Below are 21,849 nucleotides of genomic sequence, written 5' to 3' on the forward strand. Positions count from 1 at the left end.
CTATTTGTTGTCCAAAAGATTCACTTATTTATCATCACCTTGGGGATAAAACCCCCTACATCCTACTGATAATCAAAACTTTGCTGACTTGCTGCAGAGCTAGAAAGAGCATAAGGCTCTCCTCCCCACCCCTCCTTTGATAATCCTTTCCCACTTCTCAACAGAGTACTTCTACAGTACTTTGTATGATTTAGTGCAGAGATTCCCTAACTGTTGTTCCATGCATATACAGAACCTGAGACATTTTCAATATGCTTATGATACTCTAGCACTATTTCTTCTCACCAACCAGCTAGAACAAGTAATGTCCTCTCAGAATTTAGCTATGAAATAGGGCCAAAGCTAAAACAGTGAAAAACTGAAATAAAATTGAAGAAAGCTATGGAAAGTAATTAAAATATTGGAAACAATTATGTCAAATTTTTTTCCACATATCTTTTCCATATCTTTGTTACAGTCTGAAAATCCTACTGCACTGCCACTTAAGTCTCAAAAAGCATTCCTCAGCAGTGGTGCCAACTCATCTAGATCTAATTGAAGAAAGTATTTCTGAACAAAGAGTTTGGTGCCACAGCCTATTCCTTTCTCACTGGAAGATTAAATAACTGCACTGTTTACTACATTATTAGACTGCACAGCTGAAGCAGAATGAAATGTTGGTAGGGTACATAGCTCATTGTGACTGTGACACTAACTTCCTATAACTTGCAGTAGCTGCTGATTTTTAACCTCTAATACCTTAAAAGGTGTAAGATTTGTCTTTTTGGTCAATTAGCTTCCATTTTCTCCACAGCACTCCTGTTGCAATACTGACTGCCTTCAAAAAAACACAGCTGAGGTGCTGTATCTGGAAAAGCAGCAGATCTAAACAGCTGTCTCCACCTTATGCTCCCCAAGAACTGAAGTAGTTTTCCACAGGTCATACATTACACTTCCTGCTGTACACCCCTGCCTCCTTCAGCCTTTAGGTCAAACTTCCTGTCCTCACTTCGGCCACGTTAATTTTCTTCCCAGTAGGTAGTACAGTGCTGTATTTTGGATTTAGTATGAGAATACTGTTGATAGCAACAACTAAAACATCAGTGTGTTAAGTAGTGCTTATCCTAAATGAAGGATTTGTCAGTTTCCAGTGCTTTGCCAGCGAGCGGGTGCACAAGAAGCTGGGAGAGAGCATGACCAGGATAGCCGACAGTTATAAACGGAGTTTAAATGTTTTTAAGATACTGTGATAAAGGGTATTATTTTGCTGGCGGATTTTTTTTTCCCTTTCAGGTAAATGCATTAACAGATCCATGACCTACCCTTGCTTCCTTTTCCCTCCATGCTTTAGTGCAGAAAAAAGCAATCCCTGCACTTACACTTGTCCTTCATAGGTAGGCAGTGCTCCACTTCCAGCTTACAAGGCCTCTATCTAGGGAGCTGCTCCTAGACACTTCCTGCTACTGGGCAGCTCCAGCAATGATCCGCCTCTCAGCAAGGCTGGGTTTCAAACAGGCAGAACCAGATTCCCCAAGTAGAAAGTAATCAATTTGCCTGTCTACTGCAGTCGCAAAGTCAGTTTCTTTCTCACACCACTGCTCCTGAAGATGAACCCTTGAACAAGAATATAAGAACTAGAAGCCTAAGGCATGCAGAAAATACTCAGTGGAATGCCACTCAAGACACATTACTTAAGCAAACATTCAAAACAACGTTTTTCAGATTATACTGAAGCTTAACCTCAGGAGCTCCTCCGTAAAAGATAAAACAGAAAGCCACCAGCACAGGATTAAAAGGTAAAGACTTTTCTTTTACTTAATGTTTATAAAGTTGCAAATATCAGGAAAAAGGCGGTGTAGTGTCATTTAGAATGGAAATGTGTCTAACTGTCAAGACATACAAATAATGGATGTCTACCCTGCAAAGAATTGGGTATTTCTCTGGGTGAATATAGTCTCAGAGCTATGCTGCTCATGCACAGGAATGCTGGGGTTTGAGGCAAGTTTTATGCATGAAACTTCCCTCTTTAGGGAATACGTCAGTGTTATCTTAAAGAATAGACCTTGATTTTAATTTTCCAAGTCAGTAGAACTTCATATATAGCAATTTTTCATGTTTAAAAAAACTGTAGGAGGTATATATCAAAACATACTTGAAAGCACAGGAGAGCGTCTGTTGGTTTATCACATTGTTTGCCAAGTAAGAAGCTTTCATATATAAAATCATGCTTGGCTTATTTCAATTTCACATAAAGTATATTTGGAACTTTCTTTGTGTAACAAACTTACTTTACACAAGAAATAAAGAAAAGGTAGGCATAAACTACTTTTATATCAAGTAGAATTTTTTTAAGCAACTAGAGAGCTTTTGAACTTTATTTTAAGAGTCATGGGAAACAATGTGGAAAGGGAGCGTATGTGTGCATTGGCACGACTGACATCTACAGATCAGTAACAATATTTCTCTTCGAAGCCAGAAGACATGCCAGAGAAAAACAAAGTCTGAGTGCAGTGTGTATTCCTGGACCCTTCTAAAATGTAGGTTACTGAACAAAAAGGAAAAAAAACAAACAAAAAACCCCCTCAAAAAACCGGTATTCAAGTTTAGTTTACAATCCAAAAGATTTGGTGGGGGGAAAAAAACCTCACCAGTGTGAAACAGCCACCTTTGCATCTCAGCTTTCATCAAAAATCCAAGAAGTGTTACAGAAAGGGTTTATTTGGGAAGAGGGTACGTGCGCACACGTGTTTGTTTTCTTGTTTTGCAGACTTGAAGGGGCTTTTTAAACACTTTTACTTTCCAACTTGGGCATTTTTCTCCACTTCTGTGGGATTCTCATATGGTAACATAACACTGAAAACAAAATACTGTGGAGGGCACAGACTGGCAGGGTTACTCTGTAAAAGTATGTCAGAGATGATGCTTTTGGTGTTAAGTTTAATCACAGTCTGTTATCACAAACCCAAAATTTTAAGTAAAACCTGCGTGGTAGCCATGAAAATTAATGAAGAGAAAGAATCCCTGAGGTCAAAATGTTACAGTATCAGAACTATCAACATGATTAAAAGCAAATGTACCTTTACGAAAATGATTTATCTAAGGCCAAGATTATTAGTCTTTAAGACTACTTCAAGAAGCCATAGCTTTGAGCGACTGAATTAGCATTCCTGGGAAAACAAAGAAGAGAGAGAACCTTTGAATTTAGCAGCGCTCTACATAAGGGAAAGAACAATGCTGTATTCTTCAGTCTATGGTCAATCTTCTATTTAAAAATGATGTTCTACCTTTTTTTCCTTCAGAAATTTCATCTCTCATCTATTAACTTTTCTTGGGCAACCCTGTGGACAGATTGTGGACAGATGTTTTATCCTAGAGAAGTGAGGCCTCAGCAAATAAATCAAGAAAAGGTTTGTTAGTCTCTTTATGTTTTGCTTATGTTAAAATCCATGAAAGTCAAACTCCTGACCCACAAACAGGCAGAAAAATGTCACTTTGTCAGAGTGCTTTGTTTGCTCCTTCCTCTTCAGTTACTGGCAGTTAATTAGCTTTTCGAGGAAGCCACAAAAAACAAAATTCTTGACATTTTTAACAAACAGACAGAAGAACTAGCCAACAGTTTCAGGCCTCCCATGGAGACCATAAGGCACTCATCTTAATCTTAAGCTCAGAGCCCCCTCTTTCTGCAGACTTTTTGCAGATTGCCTTTAAAAGTTTCTAACGACACTGAAATAATCCAAATTAACAGATCTCAAACTACTTTCTTCTTTAGCACTCTAAGGCCCTGCGTCTTCTGGATTGTTGACATCAATTACAAACCCATCAGTAACTTTTTACTGATTGACACTAGGCTCTTTCTCAAATAAACTGGCTTATTTCATTTCTCTAGTTTGCTTTTCACGCCTTCAATTCTTATGCAAAACAATCGTTTGAATATTAGAATAAGCTATAATGAAAACCTGGTGAATAAAGTGCTACAAGATTATCTGCCTGCAAACATCAATTATGAGTTTGCTTTCACGCAGTTTCATGGAGATATAAGAGGCATTTCTTTAATTCAACCTTTTCCCTAAACAATTCCTCCAGGTCACGTTTAAATAAGAGAATAGTTAGAAATAAGTTTCTAAACTCATCCTGTTTATACTATCTCTAGGCAACTCTAGAGCAACTTTATGCTCATATTAGCTTTTGAAGCGGTCACAAGAATGCCAACAATTATAATGTTTCATTTTGGTTAAGTGGTCTCATTCTTACCTCAAGTCTGAATCATATTGCTATTTACCAAAAACATGTATGTCTGACATGCTCCGCTCTGCTATCAAATAGGCTGCATCCAAAGAGATGCCTGAGCTCACATCATGTTCAGTTTCCAGATATGTAATTCCAAGACTAATAAAATGATATTGCCATATATTTTTGTATGAGATTTAAAAAAATTGTAAATATGGATTATTTTCTTATACTCTGTTTCACCTTGATATAGCAATACCTAGGCAAACATTAAAGTTATTTAGTCAAAGTTGCCTGTAAGATACATTTTTTTTTAAAAGCTGCCTGGAAATGTTTACATTTATTACAGGTGAGTTCCAAGGCTGTGATACATAGGTATATGGTCTGACAGAGATGAAATGGGAACGTAAAGGGATGTTGCACAGTGCAAATTTTGAGCCTGCCATTCTACTCTCAGGTAGACAAAAAACTTGAAACTGATTTATAGCAATACAAAATCATTAACCAGGAGTTCAAACTATACATCCTGTTAAATGGAAAGAATTTCACCTATCCTCTATCCTATTGCAGCTCCTAATTTATTTTCAAATACTGTTGTAAAATATATCAATATCTGGACCTTAATTACGAGGTCTTTTGGCAGAGGAGATTATGATTTTCTTTCTGGATTTCTGTGACCTATAGGTGGCCACTATATTTGCACCAGCTAATTAAGTGAAGGTGCTGATTGCTAGTATTATTCTTGCTGGAAATAATAAAATAAACCCAGATATCCATAGTGTATACATTTATGTCTACTGTTCATTTCTGAGGTCTCTTAAAGAGCACTACTGACAGTCAATCTCTGGTTTAACAGGTGAAAACAACACCATCAAAACATTAAATAAGTTCTTCAGTTTTACTTTTCATTAAGGGACACTCCATTCCCTTACCGATTACAGAGAATAATCTACAGACTGACTGATTTGCAGAGTGAGATCATTGTTTTGTCAGTCAGGTGCAGCATGCGTCACTGTAACTGTGACTTATGTCAGTACAAAAGCATGAACTCACCACCTTCCATTACCCAAAGTATCAGTAAGGAACATGAGAATTGCTGTCTGTAGACATGGAAATGGTAGGGGATGCTTTTCCTCAAGTCTTCCACACCTGCAGCCACACATTCCTGACAAATATTCCAAAACTCCAAGGAACAATTTCAGATTTGGCACTGATTCACTGTGCATCTTTGAACCAAATACTTCATAAAATAGGAAAAGACTCCACATTTTTCTAATTGGAACATAAGAAAAGTACTTACAGTTGTAAAGATTTTGAAAGTATAAAAGCTTGTAAGACAGGTGATTCACAAACTGCTTTATTCTCTCACTCCACTAATGCTAAAATCTATACCTTGAATTATTCCCTCCTCTTCTCTCTCAGGATTCTTTCCCATATCATGCAACACCACACAATCAACATGAGACAGCTCCTAAAACGTGACTGTGTTACAGATTTCTGGCCAAATGCCCAAGAACATCTGAATTATTTTAAGTAACTAAGGTCTATTTCCGACCCCCCCCCCCCCCCCTTACTTGGAGGGCTTACTCTGGCAGCATGATTGGGTCACAGTTTTCCAGCAACTTTGGACTCATTCTTACCCATCTTATGAACTCCTTGAATAGTCAGAGCTGTTTTATTCCATTTGAGTATCATGTTTTTACCCAGTATCAACATTTCTCCACCTCCCATGATCTATTTCACACTAATTAGAGAACTCCCAAGCTACCTTGCTTCAAATGTAGCCTTTCTATGCTCCTGCATACTGCTCATTTTGGTTTGACTGGGCAGCCTTAGAGCGGTTCTGGTGAGTGACATTGTCTCAAGTGGACAAGTAACCAGATCGTATTTCCTCAGCGTTACATAGTAGGCAATGCCAGAAGCAACCTGCCGCAGGTTACTTCTCATAGAAAAAGGCTGACAAATACAAATGACCTTTGGATGTTAGTATTTTTTAATATTAAGAATGAGATATCCATTAGTACTCAAGTCCTCTGTGCTGAAAACTATACTGATTTTGCACTGTCATATCATATATACCCTGATACAATTCAGCTACCTTCCACATATAATGGCATCTTTTTTTACGCTCATAACCAGGGCAAGCTCCCTGCCTTTGTTATTTTCCTGTTGAACGACTCCCACACTTTCCACAAACAGAAACTCAAACTTAGAACTATTTTAAAATATGATTTTCCAAGGACTTAACACAGAGATGCTTTAAGAGGATATTTTCATCCAGCCACCTTGCTGTGTGATAATCCTTGGTTTAAGCATGTTTGTTTACAAGGTATTTAAGTTAAAGGAAACTTTCTCAATGAAGGAGAAAATAAACGTAACCTGTAGCAAGATTGCTTACTTTAGTTAAGATATGTCTTTGAGTAATAGTGCAAGATTCCAAAACACCATCAAACAAGTTCTTTCTTCTCTTGAGAGAATACACAAGAGAGAAAAGCCTTTGGAGCAAACTGAAATTCCAGCTCAAACTGAAATTCCAACTCACCCCTGGTTTTCCCCACAGACTACTCTGTCTTAAACTGTGGGCATTTAAATGGTATACGTGTCTCACTAATTTTTTACTGCTAAATTAAGACACTTAAAGTGGTAATCAAGTTCCAGACCAGCGTATGACACCGAACATTATCCAGAGCCATTGTGTTAAAAAAAAGGCAAACAACAGTTTTAGGGGTTTGTTGACACCATGTAACAGGACTATAATGTAACTTCACTGCAACCTGCAAGTGGGTTAAAAAAAAAAAAAAAGATTACTTGTAACCTGAAATTCTTTTGGGACATGTTGCCTGAAAATGTCCTCTACCCAGGTACCCTTAATCCTCACAGCTAAGGAACAGGAAAACAAACTGACCCTTATTTTTGTCGCAATTAAAAAAAAAAAAAAAAAAATCTATTTCAGCAGAGGTAAAGAAATGAGTACGAGGCAGAATACAGATCATACATCTCAAAGAGCTCTTAAAGAGAAAATTCTGTCCCTTGATTGTCTGCAAGTCCTCTTCTCCTGGTGGACTACAGTATGTTAAAAATGAATGTAAGAAGGCATGCAAATTACATCAAAGATCAAATACAAACAGAGACTTCTATGTCAGGCATTTTAATGAAGGTGCTGAATAACCAATAGTGAAAAAAACTTAGGAAATTAAACAAACAGGAGCTTTTGGTAAGTCAGGGGGTCAGGAGGAGGTAAAACAACCAAAGCCAAAAAAGAAGCCACTAAATGTAATTACAACCAGTAACAAGAGTTCCATATGATCAACTTACCTACTTCACATATCTATTTCTGCCTTTTAACTTAATGCAGCCCAAATCTCATTTTTGGATGTAGGCTCCTTGTTTACTGGGCCTACTGGTAAATTAGGTAGGTGGAAAAATATTGTATATGGCTGCTTTGCAATTAAGCAAAAGGACCTTTTAAATTGCCTTTTTTTTTCCCTCTCCTTATGGAGAAGATAATATTAAAAAAATAATTGAATTAATTATCTTTGAATTTAGGACATACTTTATCATCAAGACAGATTAATTACAGTGGTCCAGTCATCAGGATCCATTATTCCGCTAGTCAGTGTGCTGAGGTAATTGTCATTATAAAGACTTCCCTGGCCACATGTCATCAGTTTGACTGGAGAGCTCCATAACCCTGATGAGCAACACAGTAAAGTTATTAGAAGGCAAAGACTCTTGCAATACCTTCAAAATGTATTTGACAAGGATGTGAAAATTGCATTTCTGAACCTCTCAACTATATATAACTATATATAAAGATGCCTATCAGAAGAACAAATACAAACTTAATCACCAGTGGATCTGCATGACAAAAACACTATGAGGGGTGGGGAGGAAAGCCTTTCTAGAAGATAAGGTATGCCTGAGTGACCAGACTGAAATGCTGCATGTGCATTCTTACTTGTCTTCCCCAAACACGTGTATGAAACCACATCAACAATCCTTGAACTCCAGGTACAACTTCGCACTGGGTAAAACTGGGCCTGATACATTCTCCTTTCCCTTCCTTACTCCTACCACCTCTTCCCCAAATCCATCCTGTAGTCCTGTCTGTTCTTTGGATGTGTTTCCAATCTTACATTGCTCTGTTCATACAGAGAAGGCACAGTGCCACATCAGTTTGACTAAGTTATTGAAGAAATATTATTAGAGCAACTCCATTTCTACAGATTATCTTTTATTAAAGACCAACTAGCAGCTTGTGATTCTGGCTCCAAACATATGGTTTCAGCATCAGTAACAGTTCAGGTAAAAGATGACACAGCAGCATTTATGACTGAGGAATGGCCAGAAACATGAGCAAACCTTACTGATGCTCTTTAGGTTTATATGTATAAGAGCATTTAGGGTCATTTCAAAACACAGTCAATAATTTGAAGCTACAGTTTAAGAAGGTAATGATTTCCCATCTACCGTTTTCTTTGTCTTTACCACAGTCAGTCTCGTAGCTGTTTTAACCCAAATTTTCCAGCCTTTGATGAAGAAAGTCTGATAAGCGTGCACGAGGCTGTGCTGCTTTATCAATTCAGAAGGACCATATTTTAAAATCTTTTTTTGAATGCAGTGGACACACTAAGTCACTGGAGCGCTTTCCGTCCACAAATTCCCTTTACTCAGCTCTAAAAGAATAGGCGTATTCTCCCCCTATTGACAAAAACTTCAAAGAAATAGATCTTCCACCTCAATCAAAAGAACAGGATGTGCCCCTATACATATACACAAACATGTAGGACAACAACAAGGACTCAGTATATGAACAAAGCTTGTTGTGGAACATTCAGGTCAAGCCAACAATTTCCAAGGTTATCTTTGCCATGAACACATCCTTATTTATTTGAAGCCAGCATGCATTTCAGTTGCCAGTATAATCAACCACATTTATTGGCAAGCACGTCCAGTGGCAGGTTTTGAAGGCAAGCCCAATAGGATATAAGATGCGAAACTAGGGTTCAGTTGCTAACCTGCCACTCTTTAGTGAGACTGATGTTTTACAAGAACAAACAAACAAAAAAAAAATCCATTATCAGCAAATCTTAAGTATTTTTTCTGCTTACTTCTTTGCAAGTCTGATATTTGAGAATATATGTAGATTTGCCATTCTGTAGTTTCAGTGTTTTTTTCCCCACAAGGAATACAGCTATTTCAAGTGCACCTAAAACACTGAAAAGCAGATGTCAGTTGTTAATGGATACACAAATTGAAGACGAAGACCAGCATAGTTCTTATGCTGCTGTGTTTAACTTACTTTCAAACCATAGGAGACTAATCATATGAAAAATTGGTAATGGCCCTTTTGAGAAATTGTGCCATGTTCTGAAGGAGTCACTGGATGACTGCATGTATGTTTTGGAACTTTTCAGTACTTACTTGCATTCTCTTCGATACAAGAAAGTCTTGCCACCTCACATCATAAGCATTAATAACGCCCTTAGAACTTGCTTTTAATCACAGGCTTGTCAAGCCAGACTAAATTAACATGGGTCAACAGATGTGTTAGGCTATACTAAAACAGATTTTCAGGTCACTTCTCTGAAGCCTTGTTTAGCACTCCTGGTTCCTTTCACATGCCCCAGACTGAACTTTCCCTGCAGCAGTCTTGGTGGTGCCAAACAGCTCTGAAACATTCCTAAGAATGTTATCGTGAAGAAATTGCCTGACTTCTGTTGTAGAGAGACACACAGCAAGTTAAGCAATGAAGAGGAATTATTGTAACAAGACTAATACATGTTGCATTTTCCCCACCCCGAAGTAATGTTTTCCAATAAATTACTTGCTAGCTTGCCTGATCACAAGTCTCAGTACATTACCATAACTTCTAACCACTGCCAGGCTTTTTGGATTCTCTTGATATGAATCAAACAAACACTGAATTCGGGTATTGAGGCATTAAGGGGGAAAAAAAAAAAAAAAAACACGCAGTAAAGGAACTCCACACTAGGGCACAATATCAACATTCTTTCTCATGACTGATCTCCGAGCATTTCAAGATTTGTTTTTCAGCTAATCCTCCTGCAGACAGCCAGATTTAAGACTGTGGAAGACATGTTCATACTGTTCAACTCCATGACTTATGCAAAAATCTACTTAGGGACTTTAAATATGCATAAGAGAGCAGAGATACCACAGTGGTATCATTTGAAACTATTCAAATGTAACAAAATCGTTTGCATATTGGCAGGTTACTGGATTGATCCTTTGCAGTTATTACAAATGCATCCTTTTGAATATCACAGAGAAGAAATGCACCTATAAAACACTACTATTTCAGAAGACTGCCCTGAAACCTCTGAAAACAGCCAAAACATACTACTGTCCTGTTTAACATTTACACTTGAACAGCCCTTTGAAAGACACACATTTTATTTAACCAGAAGACTCCAAGTAAAAAATCCCATAATCTAGTCCTGATAATTTTACTTTTTACTGAAATTTTCCATTCTTGATCATAGTCAAGGAAAACACTCACGTAGAGTTTTAGGAAAATACTTTCTTCCCTATAATGAAAAATAGTTGAACTTAGGTATTTTCTGAAACATACACAATAGAAACTTTCTCTTAATTATATCTCCAGTAAGGCTTGCACAACAGCTAGGGTACAAAACAGAACTAAATCCACTTTCTATTAAATAAGTAACAGTACTGAATTGTATCCTACTATGGTGAACAAAGTACATCATCATAAATTTTAGGAAGCCTGCAAATGACAATGTAAGAATAGATGCCAGTAATCTAAAAAAGGCTTAGGAAATCTTCCAAGCTGCAACATTAATGATATGGATCCACCTCTGTGAAAACTCAGACATTAAAAAAATTTTCATGCTAAATTATTAGAGTTCTGTTGCTTTGGTTTGCTGTAGAGTTAACTTCTTCAGTTACTATCAGTTTAACCCTGCAGGCAAGGGAGGGCAAGGAAAATGGAGAAAGGTTTTTCAGTGTGGCTAAACTAAAAGCCTAAAGCAGCTTATTCATGCCAGAACTGTGATTCATTAGATAGTCTATCTCATAACCTCAAAAGCTGAGGTGTTTCCTACTGAGAATCCAAAAATGGAGCCTCAGATTCACTACAAAAAGATTTAAAAGTTGGTTAGTTTTAATCAAATAGGGAATTATCATAAAATAAGAATTTGAATTACTTCTCTCTTCCTTCCCAAAATAAAGTCCTCTCCACATGCCATATTCCTCATTGTTGTGGAACCTACAACCACAAATCTACCACAAAAATGGGTTTGGACTACAAACCACTGCATGTGAAAAAAACACTATAGTGAAGAAGCTGATGGAAGACTGTTAACCATTTCCATCATAACCTTAGGTTACGACTAAGTCCTACAGAAACTGGATTAAATGGTGGAGTGCACTGACACCACCTATCTTGTACATTTGTTGAGAATACTTACCACTTCCAATTCTTTGCTACTTTTACTTTACTTTTGTGCAGAGGGAAGTAGACCTAATCTCCAAAACTACTTTTGATGTATACATATCACCATTAGCATTGATTGTTGTTACACTTTTATTACAGTGAAACAAGAAAAAAAGATATTGGAGTTAACTCCCTGTGTTGCAAGAGGGGAAAAAAAAAACCACCCTGAAAAAAAAAAAAAAAACCCACACATAAAAACCATGAGAGACCGCCTCCAAGAGCTAAAACTAAGAGCTAAGGAACTACAGGTAGCTGGGGAAAACAATGGTGCAACTGTACAAGAAGAGCAAGAGGAGTTTGAACAGCAGGCCATTATTTATGAAAAAGAGCCCATAACTGAAAGGCACTTGTACGAAATCCAGAAGCTTCAGAATGAAATTAATGATTTGGTGGAGGAAGTTCATAAATTCAGTCAACAACAAAAAAGGCTAGTATCTTCAATGAGAAGATTCAGCGTTCTTAAAAAGGAATCTAACATAGCAAGAGAAATAAAAATTCAAGCAGAGCACATACGAAAATGTTTGGATGAACTGTCAAAAACAGTGAAAAAGGCTGAAAGTGAACATGGGCCATCACGTGCCACAGTAAGAATTCTAGCTTACCAGCACGCTTTCTTATCCCAGCGTTACCTAAATGCTATGCTTTCATACAACAATGCTATAACAGCCAAGCAAGAGAAATGCAGAAGATTTATTGTCCGTCAGCTTGAAGTAGCTGGTAAAGAGGTATCTGAGGAAGAAGTCAATGACATGCTCCAACAAGGAAAATGGGAGATTTTCAATGAAAATTTACTCACTGAAGTCAAAATTACCAAAGCTCAGCTTTCCGAGATTGAACAGAGACACAAAGAACTAGTTAATCTGGAGAACCAGATGAAAGACTTAAAAGAACTTTTTATCCAGATATCAGTTCTGGTGGAGGAGCAAGGGGAGATGATCAACAACATTGAAATCAGTATGAACAAGACTCAAGAATACACTCAAGTATCTAAAGAAAAATTTGGGCTTGCAGTCAAGTATCGGAAAAGAAACCCTTGCAAAGCAGTTTGCTGCTGGTGTTGTCCATGCTGCAAATGACAAAAGAAATTAACTGTTTGAAATACCAATGGTTCCTATTTAGTAAACTGATCTTGCAAAGCAGTCTCTGGATCCCTCAATTGCTTCATTTTTCTTCCCATTTCCCCTTCCACAGAGCTCTCAGAAAAAACTGCATCTGTTTTCCCAAACAGAGTTAGAAGAATGCAAAGAATTTTATGGTTTTCACAGAAACACATGAACTAGGGGAAAGGACCAAAGGACACAAGTGACAACTTTTTGTTCTCCCACTCAAATTGCAACAACAAACGACCTGTGCTTTTGGGGAGCATTGACAATATCGTTAATCTCAAAGACAAGATTCATAACAATGGTTTAGTTACCTTTTACAAAGAAACAATTAGTATTTGTAATTGCCTTGTGATTTTCTTAGCACTCATATTTACTCTTTTAAAATTCTAAGTTTTTCTCCCAGGAATCTGAAATTCTACAAAAAACAAACCCAAACCCAAACCATCAACACATAAAGCAGACAACTTTACTAGCAATCTAGAACGTGATGCCTAAACCAAACAAGAATACAGAAAACAGTTTCAAGTGTGTTTCTATACCACCTCTATAGGGAAAGTTACTTACAGGCTTACTTACCTACTTAACACCATGAAATAATGTTATAGCAGGACAATGTGCACCATCTTATGGAGAGCAAAACAGACATTGGGTTATTTGTTTCAATAGCACCATGCTGTATTTCTTACAGATCGGTGTTGAGCTGATGTTTTCTGAACACATTAAAGATCACTAGCAGCAGAAGAGTATATGACCAAACCTACAGGGACTTGTTAGCAGCCTGCTGAGAAGCCAAGCATTAATAAACTGACATAGAGATATTTACGTTATTCAACTTCATAGGCAGACCCCTAGCAGGTAAGGATAGGGGAATATGATACTTTATTACACAGCAATCTTACTGCTGCCTAGCCTATCTAAGTATGCAGTTGCCTCTGCAGTCTCTTTCACTAGTAAAAAAATAAGGAAGAAATAATAAGAAAATGGAAGTCCATCCTTATAAAAACATAATCTAGAACCAGAGGATTATTTAGGTTGGAAGGAATTTCTGGGGGACATCCAGGCCAACCTCTTATTCAAACTCTTGCTCAAATCAAGACAGGAATTTCCCTGCTTGCAGCTCTTCTCCACCCCTTCTCATCCAATCACCACGCCTCTGAGAAGAGCCTTGTTCAGTTATCTTCACACCTTACTAGTAGGCAGCAGGAAGATCTCTCCCTCAGTTTCTTCACCTTAAGTCTGAACAAACGCAGTTCTCTGACTCTCCTCATACGTCACACACTCCAATACCCAAGCGGTGTGGACTCACTATAGTATAATCAACATTCATCTTTACAGTCTTCTTGTAGTAGGAAGTCCAGAACCGGACACAGTATCGGACATGCATTTATTTATACTACCACAGGAGTGGCCAGAAGAACTAGCTGAGGATTTCCAGAACTCTAAATGTTTCCATGAAATTCTGCTAAGTGTAGAAGCCTAGGATCCTCATTTATGCATGGAAAACAGATGCCTAAAGTAGTAAATATGAATACCTCCCCTAAGTACATCAAACAGAGCAGCTAGCCATTGACTCAAACTGTCCCTGAAGATACCTTAGATGTTCTTTATGAAATAGCTGAATTAGCAAGACAGGAAGTATACCACTGCTTTATTTTGCAGCAGCAGTCATTTCTGCAGTGAGGAGAAGCATGCAGATGCTGAGCACTTTTGCTTTCCATAGCCCAAATGGTTGGTTTCTGCCTTGTACCTAACCCCTTTTGGGGTTGAGAATGAGAATGTGTTGAATGAGAAATAGTGCTGTAACACAATTTAACAGAAAATAACAATGCAACTAAGATGAAAGAGTTATTTCCAAAAAAAAAAAAAAAAACCAAAACAAAAACCAACCACCACCAAACCCCAAACATTAAAACCAAACACCAAACCAGGAATGTATTTCTGAACTCCTTTATGCTGTGCAAAGACACAGTCAGTATCACTACATCTGGGTACAGTCAAAGAAGTCAGAGCAAATTGCACTGCAATTCTACGAGACACTAAACGAGTTAAAATGTCTTTAATTGCATCTGGGGGCAGGGGGGAATCAATCTACTATCAAAAGGCACTACTGAATTATTTTCACATTGTGATATCTATAAATAGTTGGATTCCTTCCATCCCAGCTTAAAATTGCAACTGAAATAAACTGTTATCAAAGTACAATCAGAGGTCTGAGCCGTAAAGTGGAAAAGATTATTTACACAGCAACAGCAAAAAAATAATATTAGATAATGACACCATAGATATTATTTCAATAAATAATCTCCCTTAACTCTTACATATATGGAAGCTGCCTTTATGTTCCAAGGGCAGAGTAGAAACTAGCCAATAAGCAATACAGAGAAAAAAGTTGCTATAGCCTACATGCGCTTTCAAAGATAGATAGATAGATAGATGGATATGTATATAAACATATAGAATACACACAGAAACATTCACTACACAGAAACACCACCCCATCATCTTTTCCTGTTTTTACTTTTAGAAAAAACAAAGGTAGGTAACAGATAACCCTTTCCTCCTCTCCTGGGCCCTTAAAAAGAAAGGTATTACAGTACTTCTGTGAGGGATTATTGCAGTCAGCGTTGAGAGAACAGAAAAATGAAATTCAACAAACACCACCTGTTTACACAGCATTCCCCATGCAGGAGTGTTCTCACAAGCATCCTTATCTGAGCGAGAAATGTGTTCCTGGGCTAGCCCTTCCTTTTCACAAAACAGATATGTTTCTTTGAAGTTAACACAGTCTTGTCAAACAAGAGCTGTACTTTAAATCCTGGAAGAAAACTCGAGTTTCACTAATACTCGGGAAGACAGCTGCCTATTCATACAGAAGTAAATAATTCAAGTAGTTATCAGCTGTGTATTGGTTAGTAAATGAATGGCTAAACAGAAACATATGTAACACACTGCAGAAGAACTGAGAAGGAAGAAAGCCACAAAGTCTTGTGGAAAGCTTTTTCTTAATAGAAGGTGCTATTAACTGAAAGTAAATAGTATGAACTACAATTTACATTGACATCATGAGAATTTGATATTGAACATTCAAAATGATTAACAGCAGGAGTTTTGCAGTAATCATTAAAATAACTTTCCAGTGGGTTTTTTTAGTTACATAGTTAAGCAGAAGAGGAAACAAATTAGAGCAGAGCTTCCCTCGTCACCAAAAGAACAGGTAGAAAGTAGCTTTCTACCAAAAAAAAAAAAAAAAAACCAAAACCAAAAAAACTTGCCCACCAATCTCTCTTGTATAAAAATATCAGCCATAACACATGGACGTGTATTTCCTTTCACACACATTTCATGTCCAAGTAAAAAATAATGAAACAAAACAAAAAACAACAAATACAAAAATAACCGCAAACAAAAGCAGTACTTGCCTACATAATATGAAGTCTAAGTGTTCCTTTCTGATAAAAGGACAAAAAAATTCTGAGAAGAAAGTTTAAACTTGCACACCTGTAAGTCTTAAGGATGCTGACAGAATTGACCCATGAACATAAGAACTGCAAGAACTCTTGCTTTCTACAACTTGATTTCCCCGTACATAAGACTGATTAACTACTTAAGCACTTGAGTGTTAAATGAGGCCTATGTGAGCAAAGCGAACATAAATTAAGTAGTAACACTGAACAGTAAAAAAAAAAGGGCCAAATATAAAGTTTAACATCTTCAAGTAATTTGCACTAAGAGTCAGTAACAGCCAATACTATGAGTACTTTAAGAAAATAGTCTTAAAATGATGTGATACCCCCATGAGCACTGATAGATAATAAGATGCCACAGTACCAATTCAATTTGAACCAGTGAACGATATCAAAACTCTTATATTCACATATTACTGTAATAGAGTGTCTTGTACCAATCTCATGCCCAAATCGCACAATTCAGCTTATTCTTTCTCCAGGCTATTGGGCCTTTACTTCTCCCTGCATAGTGCTCAGGCTCACTATCCACTCCTTTATCAGGGAGAATGAGGAGCAAGAGTTGTCTTCCCCTTTACTTTTCTTCTGTTAGGAGTTTGTCTTTTTACCCCTGGCAAAAAGCAGAGCTGCCACATGCAAAGGCGTACTACGGGATTAGGGCATACCATACAATTGACTGGGATGGAAAAAAAGATGGTGAAAGGAAGAGTGGGCCAGTGACTCCAACTCTACTTGCTCTGTAATGAATACTGCATCTCGAACTTTTTAGTAATGGATCATGATCTTCATTGTGAAATGAAACCTATCTACCCACAATAATTCACAGTGATATCTTGCTAGCACTAGTCACAGTATAAAGTTGATTAAGAACAAAAGACATCCAAGACAAGCAGTAAGGTAAATTGACATTAATTCCCAGTGCTTTTCAGAAAGGACTGTTGCTTGTTTTGGCAGATGTAAAACAAAATAAAAAAAATATTCTGAGGAAATGTTCTGTTATTCAAAGAAATAATAGAAACAGTACTGGGAAAAGCTAGCACTTAAAAATATGAGAATTTTAACTTTAAGAAAGAAAAGTTACTTTTTCCAGAATAAAACACATACATTTTTCAAGGACCTACTCATCTTCTGGAAAGATTTTTAAGTGCTTGTTGTGGATATGATTTTTGACATACTTCATTTAAAAGAACTGAGGGCCTCATTTACAGACCTCCCTACACATTACGATTAAAACGCTTTTACTGCACACACCACAGTCCTAGCTGGACAACATATCCAAAAATTGTTCTCCCACCTCTCCTTCCCCCCCTTCTTCCAACACACATATTAACTTAGTTGCTCACCTAGGTGATAAATTATAACTACACTGTCTTTGTGGACAGTGCCAGAGAGCAAGCTCTGGACCCTGGATAAAGTGGTGTGGATTGGCACCCACGTACGCTGTTTGGAGCGAAGAGCTTTTGGAGATCCACTTCTGGAGAAAACTGGTCACATTCACCCTACAGCACTTGAACTCAATCTCTTGTGGGCTGCATGTGACATGCCTCTAGCCTTAGGACTTACATATATAAAATTATTTTAATTCAACACATCCAAAATAATGATCAGTGCAATGCATCTTACGAAAGAATTGCTCATGTTGGTATCATATGCTTCAAGTTTTGGGACATAGCATGAGGGCATGTAGTGTGCAAGACCTGCTGATGCAGTGTTGGAGACCTGTCCTGACAAGCAGGAGCTGAAGCTGGAATGGTCTCCACCCTCACTATCTGACCAAACTACAGTGTTAGACGGACATGTCCTCTCAGGAAGAGGGAGGACATGCAGCTGTTTCCCTCCAAGACAGAGTAAGTCAATGAGCTACCATATACAGTGTGGCTCATTGTGGTGAACAGCACCCAAAGAACAACAATAAAAGGGGGAGACAAGAAAGTTTAATTTGTTTACTTTCATTAAGGACTGTGCGTCAGACTCCCAAGCCTTTCCTGGCGACCATTAAGTGTACTGCTGTTGAAGTTTGTTCGTATTCTTGGTGGGGGGAGGGTTTGTGTGTTCTGTTTTGTTTTGGGGTTTTTTGGGGGGAGGGCTAGTTTTTTGGATTTTGGGGTTTTTTTACAACTCCAACTCCGCATCAGCAAATAAGAAAATTTTGAAACGGAATGAAAATTTTGCAATGGAATGAATCTACAGAGCATTGAACGGATACATAGAGCAGTGGACACACCTGCCATCACATAACAGCAAATAACCAGTAAATACTTCTATTTAAATGTTACTATATCAGAGATGATTTTATGGTAATGAACCAGACCCCAGAGTTATAAACAACATTATCTTTTTACAGGCAGAAATATACAGTTATCTAAATTAGGACGTTATTTTGTTTTCAAATATTTAAACATAAAAAGGGAGTACATTTAGATAAAGGAACTTCATGATTCAGCATATATTTTACCTATTACATCACATCAAAATTTGCTTACCTGAGTGGAAAACGTTTTTTTGCCCCACTACTTTTTTAGATCATTTTTGCAAGGACAGTTAGCTCCTACAATAACTGTAACGCTGACCTATATCAAATTCATACAGGTAGAAGAGAGACCAAAACTAGTTTTAGTTCATTCACTTCACCTATTCTCAAAGGCGACAGACAGCCGAGTACTTCGCTTGTTGCACCACAACCAGACACAGCATGTGCTTACTCGGCCAGAGAGGAAATGCTGAATGGAGGAAGGGAAGAGAAGGAGAAAGAGTGTAAGACTTCAGGAACTAGTAAGAGAAGTCAGAATATGTAAGAAAAGGTGAATATATTAGGGAATGTCTTTATTCATTAGTACAGAGTTATACAAATTGTATTTTATTTCCCCTTAGAACTATTATCGAACAAGCAGTTTTCTAAATGCATTCATCAGCACTCCTCTTAATGTTCTGAACACCAGGAACTCTACAAGTAAAATAGGATGAAAGTTCTAGTAAGAATTAATTTACCTAACAGGAAATGCATTTTCTGTTTCAAGTTTTTCTTTTACATATGCTGAGGTAGTTCATGGTTATAAAGGCTGATCAAGATGACAACTCGGGCAGATCAGAATTCTTATCCAGAGGCAAGAAGTCTTGTCCTTACCATTGCTACCACTGCAGTATCACTCCTTTCCAAGTTTTACTAACTAACAAGGAATATATTCCAGGGCACAGCCACAAATATGATATTGATAACCTGATAACTGGAATGTTCCTTTATAAATACATGAATTCAGCTGTCTGATGAGCAATGGTTTATTTCTTTATTTCAAAGGTCTATCTTAGCTACCAGTCATGAAGATTCTATTTTTCTCCCAATCCAACCAGCAAAATTAGTTTTGTCCCAATAGACAAAAGCCCATAAATGCAAAAGAAAAAGGTAATTCTCTCTTGATTATTATCTACCAGAAGTACACCAAAAAAACCAAAAGGCATAACCAGCAGGTTACTTCAAAGACAAGCAGATGCTAGGTACACACAATGGTACACCTGATACTGCATATACAGCAACTTCTGCTGCTACCTTCAAATTCCAAAATGGACTCGCATCCAATCTTACAGCATACTTATATAGACTTCACTGTACCAGATACTGCATAGAGCACAAGTTATGGTAAATAACATTAGACTAAAATTCAGTGCTGACTGTTGAAACTTTGGTATATTGGTTCAATATATGCTTAAAAAGAACCCAGAACATCCAGTATAAATATATGAATTGTTTCATTCTGATCAAGTCACCAACACCTCTTTCATTATGCCTCAGCAGAAACACACTTTGAAGTTATTGCTCACTCCTTTTCATTCCTTTAGAGTTTAGGTTCTTTTATTAGTTTTTAAGATGGTAATTGTTAATCAACAAAACATTAATGAATAAGCACTTTGTATTTAAGCATAGAAATAACACAGCAGAGAAATCTGTGCACCCACAGACAGCAGAGAATAAACAAATTACCCCTGTTTTTCTGCTTCTTGTTTATTCAAGTGCTGGAGGAAAACAGTAGCCCACCATACCAGAGACACACTTGTAGAAATCACAGAGGAGGATTCTCTCTCCTTTGGCATGAAATTATAACAATATTCTATGAAAAGAGAAATAGATTGTGCTCTGGACTGCAAAACCATAGGAGAGAAGGGAATTACCTAAACTTCCAACTTTCTTGGATTTAATACTCAGAGGTCACTGTATTCATTTCAGTAAATTCTGGCCTTCACACATACACGCACAGACTAAACTGCACTATTTAGAAACTTAGCAAGATATTAGGGAACTTATTGCTCGTGGATAGCAAGTATCTCACTATTAAAAAAAAACAAACAAACAAAAAACCAACAAAAAGCTGAACAGCCTTAGAAGAAGGAAATATTAAAAAAGGCTAACTTTCACCAGAAATTTTGAAATCTGATGTTTCCTTTATTCTGTTCTTGACACATTTTCAATTTTCCATTTTAGGGACTCAAGGGAAAAAAGTTTATGCCACAGAACTCTTATTCGGCAAATATAAGTGATACCGATTCGCATCTTCAACCAAAGGATCCTCAGAGAAGGGAAGGTGCATGGGACCAGTTTAATCTCATTTGCTAAGCACTCCATTTCCATACCACAAACGCTAGTGTTTAGTGACCAAGCCTTCCGGCTTCACAACTCGCAGACTTCACACTATAAGAAAGTGCTTCAAACACTGGAGCAAATTCAAGTGATTTGAACATGCCAACAGTATCACAGCTATGCCATAAACACAGACACCAAACAGGAAGCAAAGACAATGCAGGAATGAATCCGTAATGCAAGATGCAGGCTCATACAGGGAACATAAGACAAAGAACTACTGGATGGCTCCACAGGACTGGGGCACTGCAAGAGCAAATTCTGTTCAAAGGCTTGAGGCTCAATCAATTAGAAGGCAATAACATCAACAAACTTATTTTAGTCACCATTAGACTCAGTTAATATACTCTGCCTTCTGATTAGCTACTGACATGGATCAAAAAGCAGGGTCAAGTCGCAGGGAAGTGAGCGGGCTCTCTGCAGGTACAGTCAGTAACCCAAATAAACTCTCATTATGGGATTAGGGCATAGAGATTTCTATGAAAAAAAACCCTGGAGTTGTATTTATTTAGAAACACTGCACTGCTGTCAACTGTCAGAGTTGCATTTTCAGAACAGATTTGACTTAAACTAGCTGCATTAAGTTGGTTTTATTGCCTTCCCTGTACTAATAACATTCAGATAGCAATGGAAGTTAAAATCTAATCTAATTTTCAACATATACACTATCAGCTTCCTGAACTACACTCCACTTCATCAAAACAATTACAGTTTCACCCTCAAACCACCAGCGCATCACTACTTCTTAAAAGTAAGAGGTCTCTCCTCTTACCTTTAGAGATTCTTTATGATATCACAGAAATGTTGAGTAATTACTGCATTATAGAGGTCTTATGCCCACCAGACATAAAGATACTTTATCAACAAAGATAAACAGTTTTAAACTTTCACAGTTTATTTTGTAACCTCAAAAGGGTATTTGTCCTCAAAGACAAATTTGTGTGGCTGAACATGATAAAATGT

General features: G+C 37.4%; 2 protein-coding genes across 4 annotated transcripts in view; one reads left to right on the top strand and one right to left on the bottom strand.

Annotated features, from left to right (window-relative positions):
• Nucleotides 1–21,849, bottom strand: part of ARL13B (ARF like GTPase 13B) — a 43,826-nt gene that overhangs the window by 15,620 nt on the left and 6,357 nt on the right. The gene's annotated exons all lie outside the window — the stretch shown is intronic.
• On the top strand, nucleotides 11,887–12,762 carry STX19 (syntaxin 19). The gene has a single exon (XM_009951850.1). It carries the CDS (start codon nucleotides 11,887–11,889, stop codon nucleotides 12,760–12,762), a length of 876 nt encoding a protein of 291 aa, XP_009950152.1.

Source organism: Leptosomus discolor, chromosome 1 (assembly GCF_034619465.1).
Source record: "Leptosomus discolor isolate bLepDis1 chromosome 1, bLepDis1.hap2, whole genome shotgun sequence".
NCBI lineage: Eukaryota > Metazoa > Chordata > Aves > Leptosomiformes > Leptosomidae > Leptosomus > Leptosomus discolor.

Excerpts from the sequence above, each read along its gene's own strand:
- STX19 (XM_009951850.1), top strand. The coding sequence starts at position 11,887 with ATGAGAGACCGCCTCCAAGAGCTAAAACTAAGAGCTAAGGAACTACAG.